General features: G+C 41.4%; 2 protein-coding genes across 2 annotated transcripts in view; both read right to left on the bottom strand.

The window, feature by feature from the left end:
• VPS11 (VPS11 core subunit of CORVET and HOPS complexes) overlaps positions 1-7,010 on the bottom strand; it is a 10,134-nt gene extending 3,124 nt beyond the window's left edge. The window contains exons 1-11 of the mRNA XM_005427540.1: positions 6,857-7,010; positions 6,371-6,519; positions 6,044-6,179; positions 4,831-4,994; positions 4,483-4,730; positions 3,887-4,088; positions 3,461-3,612; positions 2,316-2,502; positions 1,756-1,899; positions 1,086-1,274; positions 60-221 (exon numbers count right to left, since the gene is read on the bottom strand). Coding sequence (XP_005427597.1) covers positions 60-221; positions 1,086-1,274; positions 1,756-1,899; positions 2,316-2,502; positions 3,461-3,612; positions 3,887-4,088; positions 4,483-4,730; positions 4,831-4,994; positions 6,044-6,179; positions 6,371-6,519; positions 6,857-7,010 — 1,887 coding nt within the window. The remainder of the gene's footprint in view (positions 1-59; positions 222-1,085; positions 1,275-1,755; positions 1,900-2,315; positions 2,503-3,460; positions 3,613-3,886; positions 4,089-4,482; positions 4,731-4,830; positions 4,995-6,043; positions 6,180-6,370; positions 6,520-6,856) is intronic.
• Positions 7,011-8,467: 1,457 nt separating this feature from the next.
• Positions 8,468-25,969, bottom strand: part of DDX6 (DEAD-box helicase 6) — a 17,855-nt gene continuing 353 nt past the window's right edge. The window contains exons 2-14 of the mRNA XM_005427538.3: positions 23,863-24,326; positions 22,351-22,414; positions 21,781-21,885; positions 20,427-20,556; positions 19,810-19,956; positions 19,446-19,540; positions 18,814-18,936; positions 18,219-18,347; positions 17,775-17,891; positions 16,204-16,267; positions 15,218-15,319; positions 14,308-14,491; positions 8,468-12,802 (exon numbers count right to left, since the gene is read on the bottom strand). Coding sequence (XP_005427595.1) covers positions 14,316-14,491; positions 15,218-15,319; positions 16,204-16,267; positions 17,775-17,891; positions 18,219-18,347; positions 18,814-18,936; positions 19,446-19,540; positions 19,810-19,956; positions 20,427-20,556; positions 21,781-21,885; positions 22,351-22,414; positions 23,863-24,062 — 1,452 coding nt within the window. The 5' untranslated portion in view covers positions 24,063-24,326 and the 3' untranslated portion in view covers positions 8,468-12,802; positions 14,308-14,315. The remainder of the gene's footprint in view (positions 12,803-14,307; positions 14,492-15,217; positions 15,320-16,203; positions 16,268-17,774; positions 17,892-18,218; positions 18,348-18,813; positions 18,937-19,445; positions 19,541-19,809; positions 19,957-20,426; positions 20,557-21,780; positions 21,886-22,350; positions 22,415-23,862; positions 24,327-25,969) is intronic.

Genomic DNA, 25,969 nt, shown 5'->3' with positions numbered 1-25,969 from the left:
TATGACTCACAGACACCAAATCTTTCCCCTCAAAACACAATGCTGGAGGGAGCTCAAACCTGCTCATCTTGTTCATGTGCCCAGTTCTGCAGTTGAAGTTCCAGCAAAGTGTCATAGACACCCTGTGGAGAGTCAGCCTGCACCTCAGTCATGTGCTCCAGAAAAGCTTTCAGTTCTCGGGAATTGTTTGCAAAGACTGGGATGAACTCCTCTGAATTAGCCTGTAAAACAGTCAGAAAAAGACAAGCACCCACCCACATCAATCTAAGCCACACTAGTGCTTCCTTCCTTCCATGAGGAATGTTTGTTTCCAGAGTCTCAGACAGGACAGATACAGTACAATACAGGATGCTGACAACATCAAGGATCAATCCTGAGCAATAACTTTAAGAGGTCCCCTGCCTCTAGGACTACCAGTACATCAGAACAGGGCTTCTCATGGAATCATTGAATAGTCTCGGTGAAAAGGGAACTTTAAAGCTCATCTAGTCCCATACCCCTGCAAAGAGCTGAGACATCTTCCATTTCACCAGGTTGCTCAGGTCCACATCCAACCTGACATGAGTGTTTCCAGGGATGGGGCCATCTACCAATTCTCTGGGCAACCTGTTTCACCAACCTCTTTATAAAAAGTTCCTTCCTACTATCTAGTCTAAATCTGTTCTCTTTTACTTTAAAATTATTACCTCTTGTAGCATCACAACAGGCCCTGTAAAAAAGTTTGTCCTCATCTTTCCTATAAATTGAGTACTGAAAGGCTGCAATGAGGTCTCCCTGAAGCCTTCCCTTATCCAGACTGGGCAACCCCAGCTCACTCAGCCTTTCTTCAGAGCAGGTGTGTTCCATCCCTCTGATCATTTTTATAGCCCTCCTCTGGACCCACTCCAAAAGGTCCATGTCTCATCTGTGCTAAAGGTTCCAGAGCTAGACACAGTATTCCAGGTGGGGTCTCATCTGAGCAGAGTTTATTAAGTTATAAATCCCATTATACCTAAAACATCAGGATGGCAACACAAGGTATGCAGAAGCACTCACTGCAAAGTTACTACTGGAGAGCAACAACTTTCAGTCAACACAAGCCCTACCTTTTTTCCTTCTAGCATCCCAGGGCCTTCATTACCTCCCGAGGGACGGTAATCAGTGCAAAGGATCTTCAGCAATTCAGTGGTCTCATTAGGGACATGGTGCATCAGGATTTTACCATATCGCTTCATGTTACTCTCTGCCTGTTCAAAGGGCAGTTTTCCAATGTAGTGCAAAGCCTCTTGGTAGTTCTGTGAAGACAGACAACAAAACAATCACAGGACACTAGCCTCTGCTCTCTACTTTGAGCTTAGGACAGAAAGCATTGAAGACATGCTGTGAGTATGCCACAAATACCATTTGCTCTGAATTATCACCTAGTTCACTATTCCTGCTCATTTTCCTCCTCAGGGAGAAAGACTGGATACAGCCTGGGGGAAACATTTAGATGAATCCCCAACTAAGCACTCTTCTTACAGCGCTCCTCTTAAAGGGCACTGTAAAAAGCCACATCAGAAAGAAAACAAGATCTTCTGATTTCCCCATCTAGTCTAACACACAAGCCAAAAGCAGAAAGGCAACACACCAACAGCAACAAGTATTCTTGCTGCTGTTCTCATCAGCATGCTATCCTCAGCAAAGAGGTCAGTGAAATTATATTCTCACTAAAGAGGAGGCTAGGGAATTGGTATTCTCCCCAGTAAGAACACATGTGCAGTTATGTCTCCTCACCTTGATGTCCTCTAACTGGATTTTGAGGTACCATTCATGATGCTCATGCTTCTCTGCCAGGTACACGGCATGGGAGTAGTAGCCAGCTTGGCGAAGTACCTTGATAGCCGTTTCCACATCAAAGTGGACCTCACTCTCACTCGTCTCCAAGAACAAAAGCAAAGAGATGGTCTCTCAGAAAAATTCTAACAGTCCAGAAGCAGTAATCATTTATGTCAGAGGAGGAAAACATGAGCAGGGACAATCATGCAAGAGATTGTACCTCTCATGCAAGAGAAAAATCACCCGTGCAGAAAGGAAGGAATCTAACCACTTCTCATTTGATTGCCAGTTGCACTGGCAGAAGCAAGCACACTCCAGACCCAGATGGCAAACCAACCAAACTGAGAAAGTAAGAAAGAGCTTGGAAATAAAGGAGCAAAGACCAGGGTACTGAGTGGTAAATTCATAATTCTCTCTCTTAACAGTCATAGAGGAGGGAATTTACAATTTCACCACAATCCCTTTTTCATTATTACAATGACATAAAAATGTAGCATGATTCCATGTCTACCCAATACCTTAATGAACTCTTCCAGTTTGGAGCTGTCTTTGAGTTTGGTATAGCAATTCAGCAGAAGTGTAGTGTGGTCTGCATTGGCCAGGGACTGCAGATGGAGCATCTGTAGATAAGCAGTAAGGTTGTGGATACGCTGAGCATCCAGGAATTTCCGAATAACATAAGATGGTTCTAGCTTCCCTATAGTTCTGTGAGGGGAAGAGTTACAAGATATTGTATACTCATGAAATCAAAATAAATGGAGAAATTAACAACAGAACACAGAGAAGCCTTAACTTCAGCAGGTACTAACCCTCTTGGGACTACTCAGCTATGCATCAGAAGCAACAACTAGTTATGGTGTAAGACCATCCAACTGTACACACACTGATACAAAGGCCTTGATCGGGACAACCATGACAGCATACAAGGAGTTAATCTTCCCTTAAAGGTAGCAGTGAGAAGACAGATTAGGCTCTGAGCACAACAAACTGGAACAAAAGCTACATTTTCCTTCATTTCAGTCAGCTTTACTGCTAACTTAAAGTCAGCTTTAAATGCTCATGCTCTAAACATAGAGCAGTTTAGTCACAGTTACTGTGACAGTTAAAGCAAGTCAAGGTAAAAAGACGTGCTGATTCTCACTGGATGTCAGGGACTCCGGAGCATCAGCTCCACAATAATTTACCACTTTGTGGCATTTTAAAAATTGAACATTAGGTTTTCAGTAAGCCCCAAAACAAGGCTGCTCTGAGTTCTAGTTTTAAAAAACCCAAGATATTTTAAAACTGGCATTGAACTGTTTGAGTACTTTCCAAGAAGACTGCCAAACATGGCCAAATTCCATCATCTGTCTTGCACAGAGTGATGCCTTCTTTATAATGATGTCACCAGGCCCCACTCCATCCCAGTGGGCCTACATTATTCATGTTAAAATATGATCAAAGGGAAGAACTTTATCCTAAGATGTACAAAGAGATTTTCAAGCAACTTGTTCAACGACTTTTAGTCTCACTGACATCTTTCTCTGTAGGGGTAGAATTTTCACCTCAAGGAGTACTTTTTTTTGTTTTGGACTGTTTTAATTCCTGTGCTGAAACAGAAATCAAGGCCTATGATGCTCCTACCTGTACTACAACATCACAACTCTGAAGGACCCCCACCTACCGGATATACTGCTGGATGGCTCCATCATGGTTTCCCTTGTTATAGAGATGATCACCATACTGACGGAAAATCTCTGACAAACCATCACTGTCCAAGTGGTGGCTCTTGGCCAGGTTAATGGCCATTTCAAATAAGTTCTTTCTGAACAGCATCTGTTAAATACATGGTAAGAGCAGTATGAGAGAAATACCACCGCACAAAACAAGTTCAAACACATCTGGAAAACAAGTTGTTTCTTCATCTTAGTGCATACGTGCACTTGGGCCTTTACATACCAATTGTCTTACAACACTGGCCATACCAAAAAGCTATTCAGTCACTTGTTATGTAATTCACTTACCTGAATGGTTCCATTTTTCAGTCTACAGAGCCAGTACAATCTTACAGACATAAGGCAGAGACTAATAAGAAAACAAATTTACATGCCTCAAGTTTGGTTTGTGTATCCTTCTCCTGCAGTACATGGATCTTCCCATCTCTGGTCAGTACATAGAGAGATCCCCACTCTGCCAAGACATCCACTATGTCATCAAAGATTGAGCTGTATGCAATGAATTTGTTGCACAAGTCATAGATATTCAGGACTTGTTTGTCTGAATTCTGTGCCTCATTCCCAGCAAATTCTGACCTGGAGAGCAGAATAAAGTTTTAGAAAACAAGAAGAACACAACTTGAAATCTTGATACCTTTTCAAACTAGGGATGTATAGAAAGCAAGACAAACAGAGCATTCAGGCAATTAAAGTAAGTGGATCCTGAGGGAAACCACCATGTATTTATACACAAATTCCAGCATCCTGTTACACTGAGAAATTCATAGGACTGAAAAAAATCCCCCTCATTCAGCGCATTTAACTGTGCTATTCTCATAATGGAAGTTAATCAATATATGGGTCGGGATGAACCTCAACAACAGAGCAGCAATCTGCCCCCAAGAGCAAAGCTTCACAGGGAAGAAGGAGAAGGAGAAAAAGCATGAAGCTGCATGAGCAAAAAGAACTCATCTGTTTCAAGGAGCCCTACTTTGGGGAAGTCTTTCGGTCCTTGGAGACAATGATGAGGTACCCCCGATACCAGTGAACAATCAGCTTCTGTCCCTCGAAGGCAAAGCAGGGGCCACGTTCGTCTGGTTGGTAAAGGTACACACATTCATTTCCTGCCACAATGAACTGGAGATCCTGGGAGGGGTCACTGAGAGATGAACAGCGCAATCCACAACCATGAGTGTCCAGCTCCAGGTGAGGATAGTCTTTCACTGAAAGCATATAAGACTACAGAGGAAACTCGAGGATTTGGGGAGCACTCTGAACTAGACTCTGAAACCAAGAGAATTTGCAAGTCAGAGTCACATTTTTTCCACTAGCTTCTCACCTGGATGTTCTCTGTGGTCACCACAAATAGATGTGTTGTTTTGCCAGACTGTCGAAAAGCAAGGCCAGTAACGGGGTAACTGCCTTCATGTAGGATCTGGGTCTTACTATGCCGATCTCGAGTGATGTCTCCTTTAGTAAGTACAACACTCCCATCCGCAAAACCTGGTGAAGCAGACAGACTAAACTATTACTTATACAACACACCTGAAATTTTATCCAGCATAAGTTAGGGAAGCTCCAGTCAGCAACAACACCATGCTCACTAGCATGGTATAAAGCAATGGAATTGCCACAGGTTCTCATGTCAAGTCAGTCTTTGCCAAATCACTTCCCATTGCTCCAGTTACAGTTCAGAGCTACCACACCACTGCACATAGGATAGCACTGATCAGCAAGGGTTAACTTGCTTTCCACACACAAACTTCACATGCAGATTAATTTTGTTTGTCTGTATTTTGTTTTACAAATGGCCTTCCCATACTGCAACTATAACTATAATTTCAAGTCCCTTGCTTATTCAAAACATACTACACACTGTAAAAAAGACCAGAGGGAGATTTTTCGAAAGTAAAACACACAGTTTTCATAGCTTGCCAACAGCCCCAGTCTTGTAAGTTGTTCCAGGGTTGAAAGCCACCGTACACACAGGGAAAGCTTTTTTGATTTCAGTGTAGGGACCAAGTCAGCTGAGAGCACTTGTAATCTCACAACATTACTGCTCTTATTCTGTCAGAAAAGTTAAGCAAGAAACATTACCAAGGAACGGTCAAATCCAAAAAGGGAAATTTGCTTTTTTTCTTTGAAAAAAAGGTTTGTATAACAAGCTTGAAAAAGTATCTCTGTAACATTAGGTATCACAAAACTTGCATTTTTTCCTGTACCAACAGAAGCTAAATTTAGTACTAAGTTCAATAAATACGTAGCCTTACCAACTGGCAGGGAAAAGAGGACATCAACTAAAAATACATGCTTCTAAGTATCAAAGTTATGAGTTTAAAATATACACTTAGGGTAAATTTACGCATTTACCTCTTGAGCTCTAGGGTAGCACAACATACACAGTATCTCTGTGAGGATAATATAACAATGGAGTGAGAAAAAAGATCATCAGGATCTTCTATGGTGGTTTTGGTATTATCTATTCATGTTCCTTACCTCTCAGTAAGGACTGTAATATTTTTCCTAAGCTATAATAGTTCAGTTTTACTTACCGATAGCCATGAAATTAAGATTCTCGTGGACAGTTAAGCAGGATACAACCGTGGGCTTGTTACCTGGTATTGCTGGAAAAATTCGTGTGCAAAGAGGATTACCACCATCTCGTTTCTCCAGGTTCCAGACTTTCACCTACAAACAACGATGATCTGGCATAAGCAAAACATAGGGTATTAGTAGGCCATGACCTGGCATCAAAATGTTATAGGACCCAGAACAAAGAAGCTACTTAGAGTAAGAAAGGGCAACTGAGATGATCACAATAGTCTTTAAGAAAGAACTGTATTACAAATGCGTTTTCCTCTCTCTGTCATTTAACTTACCAAAGGATTTATACCCTCTTCATCCTCACCAATAGAAACCAGGATACTGTGCTGCTTCAGCTGGTACAGATGTGTCACCCTTAGCTTGTAAGCTTGGAAACTGCTGAGTTGAAGGGAGCGAGGCAAAAACCAAATCTGACCTTCCATATTTAGATCACAGTTAAGGCACATAAGGGGACCAAAAAAAAAAAAAAAAAAAAGAAAGCCCCACACCTCCAATCGTACAAGAATCTGCATGCTTTTTGCGGACTCCTGGTAGAGTTACAGCAAATACTTCCGCAGAGCAACCCCGGAGCACCAACACATCCAGCGGCGCTTTGGGGTTTTTGTTTAAACAAAGCACAGCAGACAGGGGAAAGCTGCCGCATTCCTAAGGCCGGAGCACCCTCCGGCCCGCGCTAGACAGCGCCCAGGACTCGCCTGCCACGCAGCCTCGGCTCGACCGAGCGCCGCGCAGGCCACAGCGCCCGGCCCCGCACAGGATATCTCCGAACACGAGGCTTCCCCGGCCCGAGTCGCAGACCGCGATGCCTGGGGGCAGCGCGAAAGGCTTCGCACCGGCTCCATCCGGCCCCGAGGGCTCCCTCACCGTCTCTCTGTCAAAAAAGACGAACCGGCGCCACTGCAGGTAGGCAGCCATGTTGCGGCCGACCCCGCGCGCCCGCCCCTCACGTGACCTGAGTCTCCGCCCCTCCGGCGGCGCACGCGCGGACGGGGCAGCTGCCCGGCCTAGACATTTAAAAACTCAATTTTGAACGTACATACTGGAAAAAAATCCCAGAGCCTGCTAGGAATTTACAACTCAGAACGGTGTCACCAACCTTAAATGAGTCATTTTACAGTAATATTTTTGCACTACAGTATAGAATATATAATCTTTTTAATTTGCCTCTCTCCAACGGGCAAAATAATTGTATATACAATTAATAGTATATACAAAAAGGCTCGACCTTTACATGTGGATAAGAACTAATGAAATCTGGATATTTGCTGTGAGCTCAGCAATATGATTAATTATCTGTGTTGTCACAGATTAAACTTCTTGGCTTCACAAAAGCAATACAGTAAATATATTAAAAATAAAGCTATACCTTTGAATACATGCATAAGTTAGTTTCAATGCAACCCCAGCAAATCAGAACACATTCAGCATTTATGTACTTACACAATATTTCATTTCATTGCAACTGTACATTTTTACTGGTCCAGTGCCCCAGGCACTGCTCAAAGTGGGACCTTGTTTGCAATCTGAAGTACTTAGTTACCATTATGGTAAATTCCATATGAATCTTTTGTTAAATTGTTTAACTTAAGCTATCAATTAAGTGCTGTTAGGTTTGCTGGTAAACCTTTATGCATAAACCACTGGTGAAGTCCAGGGCCTAGCTGAGCAGGGGGGTTGACTCTGAATCCTGTGACTCCACTTATCCATTCCTATCCTTACTCTTTTGGCCCTTCTCCCCCAGCATCCATGTCGATAATTTTGGGTTGATTTTGGTTTTAGATTGGGTGTAGCCTGCTTTTACCCTGTGTGCTTTAACCATCTAGGCCACAGCAGAGTGAACCTTGCCACTGAACTATGCCCTGCTTTCACTTTTACATTAAACCTGCTTTTGCCAACTCCTTTGCTGGTGATTTTTAAAGCATCTTTAAAAGACTCTCCAACCACCAGAACCACAGCACACACAATGTCTTCTGCAGCACAAACAGCTAGCAAGGCAGAAGTCAGGATGACTCGATGAAAGACATGAGGACACAGCCCCAGCAGGATCTGCAGTGCTCCTCTGGCCCCTTGCAGAAATTCTCATTGTCAAAGAAGCAGCTAACTTGGTACTGCAACCAGATGCCATGCAGAGTCTTCTAGTCTTGAGGAAACAAGACTGTGGAGCATTCAACCCCGGAAAAAACAGCTGCCATGCGGAGGGTCTGTGCAGAAAAAGGATGTCCTCTCATGGACATAGCTCATTTTATTGTAAGCCTCCTTTTCTTGAGGCTTCTCTCCAAAGGTTGTTGCATCCAAGGCAGACCATGAGTGTCTATAAGGACACCAGCATGTTTTTCACTCAGCAGAGTTAAATGAAAAAAAAACAGAACAAATGGAGTTCCAGGGAGCTTTTATTGAGTTTAATTAACAAAATCAGGATTTTTCCATTCATCTTTTTTGCACTCACAACTCATGAAGCTCTTCACAAGTCAGTGCTGCAACACATACAAAGCCAGAGAAAACTCATTCTCAACAAAATCTGAGCTCCACTGGAGTTTGCCAATTGCCAATTTAACAGAAAGCCAATTTTCCCCTCCCTCCCTTGACTGTTTTGAAGGACTAGACCATATTGTTTGCTGGTTTACAGTTAGAATAGCAACCCCTTGTCTAGGGTCTACTGGATTATGACACTCCACTTGAATTGCAAATTTTTTTTTTCTTGAAATAAAAGTTCCAGTTTCTTTCAATAAGGGGAACAGTGACTATTTTTTTCTCCTGACACCCCTTCCCCAAAATTACTGGTTAAAATACAGCAAGGCTGTATCTTAATAAAGACATCCCTGCTCCCCTCCCCCCACCCCCCCCTCCACTCCTCCCTAACTTGTCTACAGCAGAATTTAACAATGCTTCCACGCAGAGGCATTTTAGCAATGCAGCGATGAACTGAGCAAAGCCTACAGGATAATCTGCCAAAGCCTTCTTGTGAAGTTCAGATGCATGCTCTTTGGTCCAGAGACCTGGTTTGATTACAAAGATAAACTGTGATTCAAAAAAGATGGACCAGAAGTTCACAGCAAGCAGAAAACTCCCTGCAGGGACTACAGCTGCCCAACCACTACCATGGTAGCTGTACTGCTAGAGTCTCTGGGAACAAAATTCACTTTGTTCTCAGAAGTAATGACCAGCAGCCCCAGCAGCATTATGAAGTTCAGCATCAGGGCAAGAACCACCACAACAGCAGCTCAAGAGATGTGGCATGACAGCTCTGTAACCTCTCTTACAGAAACTGAGGCAAGACAGCCATCTGCTCAGGTTTGTGTCCTATCAGTCATTTGTAAAGAAAAAAGTGTTTGAAGCATTTTTAAATCCTTGGAGCAGACACCCTCCCCCCCATCCCAAATAAAAATAAACAGAAGATCAGAATGAGATGATTTGATACCACCATGTAACACAACATGAATTCATGTTGAGCTTCCCTGTTCTTACCCACAAAAACAGTCACAGAGGGCAAGGAAAGATGCTCCCATCTCATTCTGGAAATTGAAACATGTATTTGAGACCAACACACCCCCCCCCCCCCCTTTGGGAACAGGCCTCCAGCCGCTACAATGCCCACCTGACAGCGGACACCCAGAGACTGGCCTATAAGTTCTCTCAAGTGGCTGAAGATTCCTTCTTCACAGCCACCTCATCCAGTTGTGAAACTCCATTTCAGAGACTCAGAGTGACATTTTCAGACTTCCAACAACAAAGGAATGCAGAACACATCAGGTCCTCATTCTCATCAACTTTGCCAGAGGAAGTATTTGACCTAAGGCTCATCACTGAAGGTTCTGACTAATGTATCTGTAAAAGCTGATAACCAGCAAAAACTGGAGCTCACAAGAAATCTCAGGAAGCCAAGATTTATACACACTCCTTACTCTTTGGTAGGGAACAAAACAACCAAGAAAACCCCAAACCAAAATAATCGAAAACAAACAAAAGCCCCAAACAAACAAAAAGGGGAAGAAAAAAAAAACACCCCACACACACAAAATAAAAACAAAACAAAAAAAAAAATCAAAACTAGGATTATCCTAGTCTTCTGGAGCATCTTTCCATTTGCAAGATCGCATCTGTCTGAGATAGCCTACTAGCACCAAAAATAGGCTGCTTCTTCCTTGACAAGAAGCCACCTAAAAATGGTGCCCCCGATAGTTTAGGTAAGTGCCATTCCTCAAGGAGAGGTCAATTTTAAAGTAATACTTTCAATAGTTCTGTGCTTCAAGAGGGACCATCAATGCATGGCACCAGGCTAACCTACCACAAATCCATGCAGAGCACACACACCCGACTTGACATCGCTATCCTGTTCTTGTTACATGTGCATGCCCTGATGAGATACAAAATTTATTTACATTTTCATGTCTTTGTTGCATTAAAATGATCCCTCTTCTGTCTGGAAAATCATAAGCTGGCTGCAGTACAGGAGCAAGATTTTACTTTTGGTCAAAGTTACCACCCAGAAGCTCCCACCCCCCACCCCCAAAAAGCACCCCAAAACTGTTTACATTTAGTACCTGCCAGTCAGATATAAGCTATGTGGCTCACAGAGACCAAGCTCTTGAGTTTGTATTCTAGTGCAGCATTTGCTACAATTATGGAGTCACTGCTGACAAAAAGAAAAACATCCCGAACACAAAAACCTTTCAATCTTGTAAAGTTGTTGTCAGGAGGCACCTGGCTTCTATTTATGATCATCAGGGAAAGGAATGGCTAGTCCACCTTGCGATTCCAAACTATTTTACTCCAATTCAAAAAAAGGGTCAAAATGGGGAGAAATTAAGACAATTAAATCCTGCCTCAAAGGTAAGCAAGCATGGTGTGAGTGCAGCATTTGTATATGCAATAAATGACTGAGCAAAAGGGATTGCATTCACCCAGGTGCCTCCTGACAGTGGTGGTTAACAGGCTAAAAGGGATTTTAAAAAGAGTAATTTTTTGATTTGTCCCACTCCTTTTGCCTGTAGATCAGGCCAAACATCAAGCATGTTGGGAGGGGCACAATTTAAAGCAACACTACTTGACCAGAAAGCACTTTTCAGCAATATACAATGTAAAATGACAGACAGCAACTCATGGCAAACAAGAGTAGTTGGCAAGCAGCTTCCTGCAGCTTCTGACATTAACGGGGGTTTGCCCTTACCTGCTCACAGTTCTGCACAGAGGCCACTCTGGGCAGAAAACGCAGCAATGCAGGAAGTGAATCAATTCCACAAAGCTCCAGAGCTGTCAGTTTATGCACGCAAACTGGTTTTTTTATGGTGTCTCAAACCCAAATCCACACCTTACGCGTATACTGCTCAGCGACACCCACTGGATTTCCCTCACACCATGGTGGAACACAGGTCATGGACTCCTTCAGAGCTTGTCAAGTTCCTGAAGTTTCTAAAGGGGAAAATCAAAGAGCATCTCCCAAAAGGCTGAGCTATGGATTTGGAGGTCTTGGAGCCCCACAAGTGATCTCTTCCATACGAGCAGTACAGGACTGTTGCTAGCACCAGAGTAAATCCACCCTGACAAGGAACACTTGTGGTGGCCTGCAGTTCACAGAGGTCAGAGAACATCTCATTGTTTAGTGTTGCAGAAAACTGAGCCCCTCTCATCTTTAGCTGCTCCCATAATCAGTCTTAATCCCTTTAACCTCAGCAACCTTCATCATAAAAGAAAAAGTTATATATGAACCCAAACAGAAAAAAAAATCATATTTACAAAGTTTGTACAATATACACATCTGATTTTCTATGGGACACACTGCACCAGAAGAAAGAGGGCCATGGCTCTGAAACAAGTCTACCTATCAAGTGCTGGAACTACTAATGAAGACTCATGGAAACCAGTCTTTAGTGTTCTGCTAGAGCACAGGGCTTTTCTTATGGCTCCTGCAAAGGATCACAGGCTACTCTTTCCTTCTGGAGCTATGATGCTGCACGTAATCAGCCCAGATTTTAGGTTGGTTTCATTTTAAATACAGATATTTACAGTTTGAGTGAACTGCAGATGCATATCAACTCCTCCAATAAAAAAAAAATTAAAAAAAAATTTAAAAGTTGAAAAAAAAAAAAAGGAGTATTACCAATAACCAATACATTTCACCTCCCAGCCCTGGGTTTGACTACATGGGAAGGAGGAGAAGGGGAAGAGAGGGGAACTTTGACCTGAAACCAAAAACAGATGTCGATTCCTTGGGCTGTGTTGGAAAGGTGATATTCTGAATGGTCTCATAGCATAAGGCACTTTGCACGAATAAGTAAGAAGCTCTTTAGCTTAAAAAACAGATGAGTAACCAGGGAGAAGTTGAAATGCACTCAGTCAATGGTTAAAGAATTTGAAATAGCAGACAAGCTCGTATTCATCAAGATTCTTCTCTTTTCAGGGTTTCTCTTCTTCCCTTGCTGACCCTCCCGCCCAAAGAAAACAAAATTTAAAACCAGCAGTTAGTGCAACTAATGTTCAATCAGCACACAGTGCAAACAAGTGGAAAAACAAAAAGACATTCCTCCTTTTATCTTCTTTCTTCCTTGCTGCCAAATTTAAAGAGAAAAAAAGGCCGAGCTCTTTTAGTCTTCATAGTTCCAAAATGAAAAGATGAAGAAAAACCCACAAAGAGAAGGGTATCCCCAAAGAAACGATGTGTCACAGATCTGGATCATAGGGCTTCACCTTCTGGCATGTGTAATCAAAGCCTAAAAAAAAAAAAATGAAACAAAACAACAACAAAAGCACCAAAATCAAACCAAACAAACAAAACAACCCCCCAAAACCAACCAACCAAGCAAAAAAAAAAAAAAACCCACAAAACAAAACAACCAAAGAAACCCCACAAACAAACAAACAAACCAGAAAAAAAGGCAGAAAAAAACCCAATAAAACAAACAACCACAACACCCTCAGTTAAATTGGTTCTATACAAAACCAGAACACAAAGTGATGAATCACATACAGTAACTATGCAACAGCTCTCAAAAGGCAAAGGGCATATTGAACAGCTCAATACCAATTTCAGCTTTGTAGAAAGAGGTGCTGCTAAAGCCCTTCTGTACCTATGGAACATGACTACCTCCTAATTTCTTGTATTTTAGGAAGCAGCAAACTGCTCCTGGGCAAGGTCCCAGCATTCCCCTTGGGAAGCTGTTCCCCATTCATTAACTGTTACCATCCAAGAGTCGGTTCCAAATTCATTACCTGTTTTGTATTCTATTTATTTACAGACATGGAGAAGGTTCAATCATCAAAGCAGAAGCTTTCAAGTCAGCTTGGTATGACTATCTAGGGCTATCCTTGGATGACTTCAAAGAAGAAACCATAGGTTCATTTTAATGCTATCAAGCAGTCTGCTTCTATAGCCACTTTTTTATCTTTGGTCATCTGAAAATAATTTCAGCAGCTTCACTGGTATTGTCTTTCTAATTCCTGACCTCTGAGAGAGTACACATAAGAATGATTTTCAGCCCAAACTGTATGGTGATGGATCTTGCATGACATCTTCACTCAGGTCAGATCATCATCCTGCAGCCAATTTAGCTTGACTGCAGTCCAGGGCAAGTCATCTTCCTATAAAAGGACTTAGCAGCTTTTCCTGAGACAATGATCAGAGAGGGAGCACTTAGATGAGTCTCCAACAGTGAAACTTCATTTTCTATTGAAACTACGTAGACGACCTCAAGTGGCAGCAAAGATGAATTACAGCTTCACTCCTTTGTTCACTTCCAAGAATTCTATGAACCAAAGGATACAAAAGAGGCAGCATCTTTTGCTTGAACCTGGTCCTTCTGGCTGGTGAGGTGCTTACTCTTTGGTTGATGCTCTGTTCTCACAGCTATCCATTTTATCTCCTCACCTTTTTGAGGACTACTTTTCTCTCTGCCCCTCACCAATTTCTCATTTCAGCTTAGCAATACAGGAAGAGTTCATTAGGCTACTAGTACTCCATCAACTATTCCCCACTCCCCCTTCTCCTTAGCACATGGTTAGCATTTCAATCAAAACAACTAAAAAAATACTCGTCCCTCCCCTCCCACCTTCAGCACATCCATGGAATTCCTTGCATTGACATTCTATTTCAAACCCTCGTTTTCACATTCAGAGCTTTTTCATCCCATCAGTTTCTCTCTTCCCCTGAGGTAACACCGACACATCAACAACATTCCTGTCATTCAACACATCACTATTCAGCAAGGCACTTACATACCTGCATGTTTACTGTTTCTCATCTTCTACAGGTTCACTGTGGTATTCTGCCACATACAAGCTCTTGTCGATGTTGCTTGGTATGGGTTTAATTTCAGTTCCCAACTGCTCCTCAATACTTTTCAGGTTGAATCGATCATCATAGGTGATTAAGTTGATGGCCAGGCCAAGATGACCAAAGCGACCTTGACAAAAAAACAAAAACACATGCCTAAACTGAACTGAGTTAACATAGGGGCTGACAGAAAAAAAGTCTGCAGACGGTGAAGTTAGTATCATTCTGTGATGTTAAAAACAATCCAGCCACAGGTCTCTACACCTTTCACATCAGTTTTTGGTAAGGAGTTTTGTAGTGCTGTAGTAGTAAAACTCAGGAGGTTCAAAATGCTCTGACCAAAGCTCTAGGATAATCACCATCAAAAAGTCTTCCAGAGCTCTTGAACAAGCCTGAATATAAAGTTCAACTACATCAAGTTCCTTTGTTTTTTGCCTTTCTTCAGGGCCTGTTCTGCTGATTCCCAGACAGTAGAAACATATCTCAAAACATATGCAGAAGACAGACACATACATCTGTAGGCTTGAGACACTCTGAAGCTGAGATTTTAGTACAGAATTTTCCCAAACTGCAAACAGGGGCAATAGTAAGTCTCCTGAGATGAAAGCAAGATATGCCTCTTTTTTTTCCCCATTAGATTGTTCAGGCCAGTTTCAAGAGAACAGCCCTTTATTCAGATAATATCCTCAGTGAGGATAGTCATCTGAAACGATACGCAAAAATAAATTTGTCAGAAAAATCAAAGCTACCTAAGGTAATTCTCAAATATAGTAATAAAAAACCAAAAGCCAATTCAAGGTTAAAAAGCATCACAGTCATCAGCAAAGTTGTAGCTAAAACACGTTTTTCCTCTCACCTGATCTGCCAATGCGATGAAGATAAGTTTCTGCCAGCTTTGGGAAATCAAAATTTATCACCACATTCACAGCCTGGATATCAATACCTCGGGTAAACAGATCTGAAAGACAATCCAGATCACAAAGAAAGTTAATTTCAATGAGCTCAAACGCTGACAGTATTTAGGGTGTACAGATTAACAGTGATTAACATTGCTTTGCGCTAGCTTCCAAATATAAGCTTTCCTTGTATCAAAGGCAGTTTACATACAATCCTGTTACAGCTTCCTCTTGCTCTGTATACCTTGTAAATATGAATAATGTAAGAAGAAAAACGAAAACCACCAGATCTGCACATCTACACAGAAAAAATAACCACAAAGCTATTTTTTCCACATTGCACTATTTCAGAGCAGTTCTTCTCAAGCATCTCTTCACACAGAATTGTGCACTGCCAGTGTCACAACAGACTTCAGACCTGAACTACATTCCATCACCTCAACTACTTCTATTCTGCTTCTAGCGATTTTTGTTAAGATGGCGCTGACATATGTAGTGATAGCAGACACTGCCCGGTATTGCCATAAACAGACCATACAACAAAGAACTCAGATCATACACAGGCCAGTCAAAACTACAGAAGAATTTAGAAAAAGTGAGCTATAAACACTTAAAAGAATCAGCAAAACTTCACATGACCATAGTCACAGCTGTACTGATATATCATACAGTTTACGACCCAACAACTCAGGGAACCCTCACACGTGAAAATAAAAACAAAACACTATTGCAGTAAAATTATTTGTTGGCAAGCTGCACCTTCACAAAACACAAAACTCCTCATGCCTAAAGGAGTGCTGCACCCTGCTAACATGCAGGCTTGACAAAGAGACGTCTTACTAAAACATCTTGTTTTGGTTTATTACAGCTAACTGATCTACAATACTGGGATAATGCACTTTCTATCACAAACTTTAGAAACAGGAAAATGTTTAGGAACTCTCACCAGTGCAAACGAGATTGCGGCACAAGCCATTTCGGAAATCATGGAATACACGATTGCGGTGCTCCTGGAAATACATACATATAAACAAAAAGAAACAAAAAACCAAAACCCCCTGTTACTTTTAGGTATATTCCAGTAACTAACACCCAACTTCAATAGCGTACATTTCTCCCCCTTGTCGTTAGAGAACAGCTGAGTTGAAACAAGATGCCAGTACAAATTTTTTACCACTTCTTACCATATATTCTAAAGAACTAACTCTAGAGAGTCTTGATCCCATTTCTCAACAAAGGCAATTAACTTACTGTGTTTTAAAACCTCCTATGGTGGCATCAAAACCATCTCAGAAAAGGACTATCTAAAGTTAAAATCACTTGAAATCATATCAAGAAAGTTAAACTGATATTTTGACTGTTCTCTTTCTCCAGCCCCCCCTTGCCAAATTTCAAATGTTTGACCCGCTCCCTCAAAAACTGAAGCTGGTAGTAACTTTCCTTTTCCTGGTAGTAATTTTCCTTTCCTTTAACAGAATTAGAGGTGGGATGAGTCAGTTTTCTGTGAAGACTCTCTCCTCACAAACACCTCACTTTGGGCTACACTAAGATTAAGGAATATCACTGTTGAGTGAAACTTAGAGAGGGAATAAACAAGCTGAAGCATTCTTCAAAAACATAGCTGCACTTATCCAAAAAAATCATCTACTGACTGATCAAAAGCATACAAAAATCAAACATCGAGAAACCCACGTCCGTATCTCTCTGTTCTCAATAACACCACCACTTCTGTTTCTGCCCAATTATTGCTCTGCATCTGCCCCAGCAAACATTGGCACTACCTGTCAGTTGCATGAGCAGCAAGCTATACTAGTTTACATATAAGATTTAAAAAAAATGTTTCAAACTAAGCCTGTTCCACATGCATCAGTTCAGCCTTCTGACATCTTTTAATAGTGTGAAGCTAGAGGAAGTATTGTACAGGAGCTACTGTACAATTAACAGAAACCTCTGCACCAGCAGAGCTGAAATGGCATTTTTTACCAGCAACACCACAGCCACAAGAGTATGGTTAGCATACACTAGCCACAGCTTTCACCAAGAGGTTTGATCCAATCCATCGCCTCAACTTCTCGGATTCCCCTGCAGTCACAGTGCAAGATTACTGTTTGCAAAGCCACAGAGGGCACTCAATGGGCTACGTACTGTGGTTTTTGTAATTTAATTCAGGCCCGTTTTCATCTGAGTTAGTTACACTGTGTGCTCTACCCTGGCTCCCCATGCTGCAAAGCAAGGCAGCAGCACTAAGAACTGTGCCTTCTGGCTGCAGTTTGTGCTTACACTGGGACTAATTACCCTGACATGAAGTAGTAAAATACCAACTGGACACATACACTGAAAAGTCTAGAAAGAGAGCTGGGATGGGGGAAGATTGGCAATGGGTATCTAAAACCAAAGCTATAGCAAAGCAATACACGTTTCAGTTTATGAAGAACATGCAAATTTAAAAGCAAGCATGAGACTTAGTTCAGCTGTTCAGTAAAGCCTGAGGTGGGGTGGAAAAGACTTCATACTCACCTGCCTCATTTTAGCATGGATGTAAAAGCAGGAATAGCCCAGCTGGGAGATCTTTTTGGCTAGCAATTCAACCCGTTGAGAGGAGTTGCAGAAAATGATCGACTGGTTAATCTGGAGCTGAACATATAAACAGTGTTCTCAATAAATGCAGCATTTTACTAACAGAGGATCCCAGCCACGCCTAAATCCCATGCAGAAAGAAAGCACAAGCAAGCATGCTGCTGGTAATTTACATCAGATATATTTTTGTATAGGAAGGGAAACAATTAAGAAAGTTCTGTAACACAGAGATGCTGGACAAGAAGCATGCATTTTTAGCCTTAGATACATAGCACATTTTGACAAAGAACTTTCATTAGGCTGCCTTTAAAATACTCAGCCTTATTCATGATCCCAAGAGAGAAAAAGCTTCTGGTATGTTCCCAACACAGCCCTGCTCCTTACCCTGGAAAAGAGTGTATTGAGGCAGTGCACTTTCTGACGCTCAGTGACATAGGCATAGTACTGAGTAACTCCCTTCAAGGTCAGCTCCTCCATCAGATTTATCTCATAGGGTTTCTGCAAATGGGAATTCTGAAAAATAAAGATATTCATAAAGCAGGCAGATCTACATGCAAAACAATGTATGTAGTTCCCACTCTACACCACACTTAACTTCCTCCAAGGCAAGGATGCCACTCACTCTTCATGCTATGCTGAAAATAGGGTGGGTAAATTTTCACAATTACTTATATATCCAAGGTGACTAAGCAGGCCAAACAGGAGCACCCTCCACAAGCAAATCCACACAGATGATGTAACTAACACACAAAGCGGAAAATAGCACCTTATAGGCATACACCTAGCTTCCCATTAACGCAACTGAACGTCAAAAACTGCTTTCAAACTTCTGTCCTAGACTTAGGCTGATTTAGATTAAACTGTGAAGTTTAGATGTATTTAAAATACCAAACACTAACAGCTATGCACCACTCATTCATACCCTTCCTGCACAATGTCACCACCATCATCGTACCTACAGGGACACATCTCCACTCACCATGAACTTCTGCACACTCAAAGGAAAAGTGGCTGAGTAGAGCAAAATCTGTCTGTTTTTAGGTAGCGTAAGGATTATGTCTTCCATTATTTGAACAAAATCTTGAGACAGCAACTTATCTGCCTGTAACAACAGAAGTAATAAACAGCAAGTTGAAATAATGGCGTAAGATTTTAGCCTTTTGGTAGCTACACATCTGGGGGAAGGAAAAAAACCAGTTACCTACCAGAGCCACCCAAGAGCTTTCAAAGTACTATATTCTCACTCAGAAGCTTCTATGCTATTAGATGTTCATAAATCAATTTTATATACATTTATATACATGGTAAGCACAGCTGACTCAGAAACCAAATGAAATTCATTCCTTTGTTGCAGAATAGACTTACTCTATTCTTCAGCATCAGCAAAGACAAGAAAGGCAAATCTTCCTAGGCTGTTTTCTTAGAAGATTTACATGCAAAAAATTCCTACTGTCAAAACAGTTTCTCAAAAATACTCAGAAAAGGAGGAGACCTTACAATGTCTCTAAGCAAGTTTAAATCACTACCGTGCACCAAAAGGACACTCACTGAGACACATCATTCCTTTAACTTGGTGTTAAAATCCCAGAACATTTAACATAAGCAACTTGCCTCATCCAATACTATCATCTGGACATGCTCAACTTTTGCTACTCCTTTCTTGATGAGGTCGAGAATTCTCCCAGGGGTAGCTATCACCACATGCACTGTAAGGTCAGGAGAAAGAGAGGGAAAAAAAAAGAGAGAAAAACAAAAAAACCCACAATGTTAAGATGATTAAAACTGTCTTTTCTTCCAGTATTCATGGCCATGTTTCACATGAACACTTTGGGAGAATGACAACATTATATGAACACCAAACAAGACACTGTAGTCTGTTCTGTAAACAGGCAAATAGTAACAAGCAGAAATTCCACGACCCCATTGCAAAAGCCACAAAGAAACAGCAACCTTAGCATAGCTAAAGTGCTCTGACCTGTATCATCAAGTCTCATTATGTCATCTCGCAAATTGGTTCCTCCCGTTGTTGCCATCACTTTGGCACCTCCCATGTGCTTGCTGACTTGGATACAGATTTGACTGACCTGCAGGGCTAGTTCACGGGTGGGAACAATCACCATTGCTAGAAGTTAAAAACATCACTGTGAGTTACTAGTAACACCCTGTATCTTAAAAACTCATCCTCAGAGAAGACAGACTTCATGTAAAACAATGAAAAGCACAGTTTAGGAATTCCTGAACAAGACCTAGGAACTGCTTTTGACAAGGCAAATTCCATGCAAGGGTTCTCCAGTCCTTGATGCACCCATTGCACAAGTATCCCAGCCAGCATGCTTGCTTATTATTCCACATTCACTTTCCAGGGCAAGACAGAAAAGTCTACAAGCCTTCTTCTATTTGAACCTTTTGAAAACAACTGTGGGACTTTGCAAATTACACCTCCCCATCATCACTCCCCATCAGCTTTCTCTGGAAGTACAAGCAGGTAACATACACTGCCCAATTTCATTAACCAGTTTTAGATTCAAGTCTCTAATGTTGTGACTGACACCATTACCTGGCAACAGCTAAGTGTGATCCACCTCAACTGACCTTGTATATTGTCCTTCTTTAAGTCTAGCCGTTCAAGTAAAGGAATGAGGTAGGCTCCACTCTTGCCTGTTCCATTTTTTGCTCTAGCCAAGATATCCCTACCAGATAAAGCAATGGGGATGCTCTCCTCCTGAAATGCAAGGACAGAAAGTGCATGAGCAATTAATCCTAAGTCATGTTTCACTGAAGAGGCTGACCAAATTTGACTCCCCTCACTAACAATACCACATGAAAACTGACTGTTTCATGACCATTATTATTATTACTATCCTGCAACTACAAGCATGACAGACTCACAACAGGAAGAAGTTAAACCCATCAGTAAAGAATTCCCCAGCACTTCCCACCTAAAAGTCCTTATCTTGCCTGATCATAAGAAAGGGATCAGGTACCACAGGTAAACCCATACTAACACATTACGAAAAAAGTGAAAAGTTGGGAAAACAAAAATTGAAGAGACAGTGACAGTCACTAGCAAACTCCTCCTAAGGAAAAAGATTCCTCCCTTAATCTGAACATTAGAACCACCTCAGGCCATGTGATTCCAGCCTCTATATTCCTGTGATATACTTCTCAAAATCTTCAGCCATCCAAACAGAGGCCCCATGTATTTTTAATTTCACTACCTTTTTCAGCAACATGTAAAGAAATCTCAGACTTTTGGAAAAGTGGCATAATTAGAATCTGTTTATAAACAAAGCAAGCCATAGTTTTCTCATGCCTTAAAGAGACAAGGTGGTAGAGCTGTGTCAGTGATAAACCTTGAGAGACCATTTAAAAGATAATTCAACCTTCCACCCCCTGAAGTTTACGCATGAACAGTTCTTAACAGGACAAGTCTTAGAAGCAAAAGAAAGATGGAGGTACAGAGAAGTAAACTTGCTAAGATATTATTCTCTCTCCTACAATCTTCATAACTCTTCTTCCACAAGATTACAATAAAAAGAGCCAACACTGTGATAAAGCCATAATCACATTTTTAACAATTAAAGGTACATAGTCAATGGTAACTCAGTTTTGGAAAATGTATAGAACAGACCTCTGGGACTACTTATGTGAAAGTACTGTTACTGAACAGAGAACTATCAAATTAACAACTCCAGCATGAAAAGGAAAATCCAAGTTAAATGTCTCAAAAGTGTAAGGCAGTCCCATCACTAAGTCACTCAAGGATTGACTTAGTGATTTAGTTGGGGGTCAGAAATTCTTGCTTTTCCCAAGGGACACCAAGTTCTTTCGTTCACAGCTTCAATTTCACCCAATGATGGCATAAGTACTGGACATTTAGGCATAAGAACGTCAATACATTTACAGAAGTTAAAAGCAGCATCCAAGTAGTCTGTTTGAAAACAACCTGAATAGGAGATGGTTTTTCCCAGCCCATTTCAAAAATTCCCATCAGTAACTCCCGTTTCAAACAGTAATCTTCAAACTCATTTCCTTTTGTGGAGGTCACGTCCTGAATAATAAAAAAAAATAAGCACATCCATAAGATCAGGTCATACAACCTGCAGCTGTTAATTTGATCTGAAATTGCCTGTACAGGAAGACCACAAATTACTACACAAGAGTTCCCATTAAGGCATGCAACACCCTACAGCAGCAAAGGAAACACTGGCTTTCTCAGAGCCAAACACAACTCCTGAGTGTACACAGTGACACCTTCCCATCTGCCTCACATGAAGCCGAGGCTGCCTGTGTCATGTTATAATACTAATAAAGTAAGAAATCCACAGTGAACTCCATTTTTGAGCTTTCCAAGAACAGCGCCAATCAAAAGCAGTTGAGAGAAAAAATTAATTCTTCATTTAAAACAGCAGGAGCTGAACTACTTTTTAGCCTTCACTCAGGACAGTATTTTACCACTGCAATCTCTCCCACAAGTTTTATTTAATATTTATTCCTACAATTCAATCATCCTTACCGAAGTTTTGATTCTCAAATCCTTTGGAGGGAGTTTTAAAGTCTTCTTCCAGTCATCACCAGGTCTATAGCAAAATAAATTGAAAACAGATTTTTAAATAATGAATATTTTGATTTTGCACTTTTTTTTCTTAGATATAGTGATGAACATATAATATTTTCACCTCCTCAAAGCTAAAAGCACCTACACATATGAGCTCAAGTCTTCTCTGAGCTAAGCAGGATGTAACAGGCAAAAAACTGTAAACAGACAAAATCACCTGCCTGCCAAACAAGTCTGAGAAATTTTTATTCAGTCATGATTCAGGTCCCATTTTTAGGGCACTGAATCAAACAACAGAACAGATATAAAACTGAGCACTTACTTAGTCACATAACAGAAACTGACTATAATAAACCCACACAACAATATTTCATGACTTAAAAGAAAAAATCTCTTGCCCAAGGAAGATCCATTCTTAACCCCTAATTAAGGTGAAAAGGTAAAAAACGCTTCTAGTGAAAAAACTTAGTAAGCAATCATTCCACTTGTTGACCAAACTTCGTTTTCTCTCCGTGAGATTTAGATACCCATCCTCTCTTGAAAGTCACTGTAGAGTGGAGAGAAAGTCTTTCTTGTCACCAGCCCCAGGAAGTTATGTGTGAATTGTGATGAGTTTAATTCACAACATTCATTAGAGTAACCACGTAATACATTTTAAAAAAAGAGGGGGAGGGAGCAGGTTAGGCAGATTTTAAGAACCTCAGTGTTCCATCACACTTTCTCTGAGGAGAGTTGGCACTTCCTTCACAAATAATTAACAAAATAAAATAAAAGCCAGTGATGTTCAGGAGGAGGAGGATCCATGGGGGGGAAAAAAAAACCAAAAAAAAACACAAAAAAGGAAAGCAACACATTACCATACCGTCCAAGTATTTTACACCTTTTAGAAATTCCAACCAGCACACTTCCAAAACTAGCTGGATGGGGAGCAGGATATCACAGTGGGACTGTATCCTCTCAGCTCAGCCTTTGATAAATTAAAGCCAGAGCATTACAATGAGAAGATCAGGTATTACTATTTCAGATCAGTGACAAAAGATAAATGACTTTAAAGCATTTCTCACCACGTGAAAGAACTGCAACAAACTGAAAGGCATAAACAATTAGACTGAGACCAGGTGGCATTTCCTTCTCAGTCTTAAACATCAGTTCAGTTCCTTTTCACTCCTATACTTCCCTCTTGCACCACTTCCAACAAGCAAAAAACACAGGATTCTAAAGCTAGGCCACCTGACAGTGGCTCACACTCAAAAAAGCACAGCATCAAATTGGATTTTCACAATAGTAACTGTTGGAGAGAAGCCTGCACATGGAAATACAGCTTTTTCCATAATGTACATGACAGGACACTTCTAACCACCCACGTGACAAAACAACAGAAGACAGCGTTTTCCAAGCGGGAATCCAAGAATGCTTTCCCATACACAACTTTTAAACATTCCTTTCACGGCAGCCAATACAAATACTTACTTAATAGCGGTGGTCATACTCTGTGCTTGCTGTTGAGTGCCATTATTGATTGTGTTGGCATTTTTCAGCTGGTTCATCTGTTGCTGAGTTTGTGTGCCTCCACCTCCTGGGCCCCCGCTGGGTTTTACAGGGCCTCTCAACTGCCCATTCTGACTGGATAGACCCATTATAACAGGGTTCTCTGTTCTGGCCGTGCTCATGCTTTTATCTTTAAAGATGTCTTTTTAGACTTCAAAACTTTGAAAGTCAGTACAGAAACTGTAATAACAGTTTATTAGACTCTCCAAAATGAAGAGATAAATAAGTCTTGCTCAATATATGAGTCCTTTATTGCAATGCAGGCAAGCACCTGTAAGTCACTCAAAAGTAAAGCAGTAATTTGCTCTGATGCACTGTGGAACAACTTTTTTTTAAAAAAAGCCCTCTACTGAAGTTCAGTTATATCACAATTCACTTGCTTCAATCTGAAAGAGAAGCAGACAATAACAATTAGTATGTGGATTTTTGTCTATGCAAATCACATCAGTGTACTCTTGTATTTTAGTAAAATTTCTTCCCAGGCAGTGTGCAACAACAGTACTTGCTTTTTTGTTTCCTTTGCGGTAATTATAAAGGCATGCATCAAACTCTTTTTGCCTTTCTAGAAAGTGTTGCCTAACATCTTTAGACACCAAAGAAAACTTCCCAAACAGTTGTACTTTCAGCAACCTTCCACTACCTATCCCCTCACATAAAGTAACCATTAAGTGTATCAATTGCTTTGATGGCTCTTCAATTCCCGCACAAATTCCCCCACTTCCAGGATGCAGCCAACCAGCCCTAAAACATGAAAAATATTATGCATAAGCTTGTGACAAGAAGCAAGACTACCACAGGGAGTGGACATTCCAGTTAGAACTGACAAAACCCTTACATTACACTGACTGCCCTGTTCGGTTTGAATGGGAAATACAGATCATGTAAACCCAAAACAACAGTTTACACTCCTCCAACCCAAAATGCTAGCTCAACCAGCTTACCCCCAGTTTTCAAGTGGGTATTGATTTAAGGCTATTCAGAAGAGTGACGAAACACCATTATGCTGAATTGAGAGCAGCTGCCTCTTTGAGTCGGAGTGACTGAGCTTGAACTGAGGCAGTAACACTGCTGGTCATGCAGCTTCCTGCTTGTGATCTTACCTTCCTGCTGTCAGCGACAACTTATGTGGTTCTCGGAAGATAACATTTCATACACATGACTTAATATTGACTCTGTATGTAACAGAAAGGTTGCAAAACTGTGGAAAGACAATACAAAGTCTGCCCCTTACATAAAGCAAGCATGGACCAGAGCTAAAGACTCCTTACAATGGTACCAGGGAGACAAAATGTCCCTAGTCCAAAATCTGTCGAAACAAAATCTTTTGGCTCGCCTTGATCATCTGCATCTTGGGAAAACACAAAGGGAAGACCAGAAGACTACTGCTTCCTAACCTCGGCCTTCACAACAAAATGCATGTTTCCCCAGTGAATAAAAAGGCACACTGAAGGGCATTTCAAGAGAGTGGAAAAGGAATTCAGACTCCCCAGCTGTTTTAAGGCGTGTCAGTGCTGGCTTCCAGCAAAATTTTAAAGTTTGCGATACTAGGATTTTCTGCTAGGTAACTTTCAAGTCATCTTCGAAAAGGTATTTCTCTTGCCCATTAACTTCGTAAAAACCAGAGGAGTTACAAAGGTAGCCAGAGACGCCAATGAGACCCGACTACTAACGCCGAGAAGTTGTCCAATAGCGTAGCAAATGAAACCTCAGTCCCTTGTGCCCACACGCTCGTAACTATCCTTTAGAAGAACAAAAGTTTAAAAAAAACCGCAAGTCTCACGGAACCCAAAAAATCTCCCTGTTCCGATAAAAGAGACGCCACCATTTCGCAAAACAGCGGACCGAAAAAAGGGCCTCCATCGCGTATCTCTGCTCTCCGGGCGCGGGCGGGCAGCCGGGGCATCAGCCCCGGATCTTTTCCTTTCCATCGGCTGGGCCCGGCACAAAGAGAGCCTTCGAGGTGCTCAGTGTGCCCGGTGAGCCCGGGCCGCAGTGCGGAGCCCCGGGGCACAGCCGTGGGCCCGGCGCC

The sequence above is a fragment of the Geospiza fortis genome, unplaced genomic scaffold (genome assembly GCF_000277835.1).
Source record: "Geospiza fortis unplaced genomic scaffold, GeoFor_1.0 scaffold183, whole genome shotgun sequence".
In the NCBI taxonomy this organism is placed as follows: Eukaryota; Metazoa; Chordata; class Aves; order Passeriformes; family Thraupidae; genus Geospiza; species Geospiza fortis.
The sequence above is the reverse complement of the archived record's forward strand: the minus strand, read 5'-3'. Positions and strand labels throughout refer to the sequence as shown.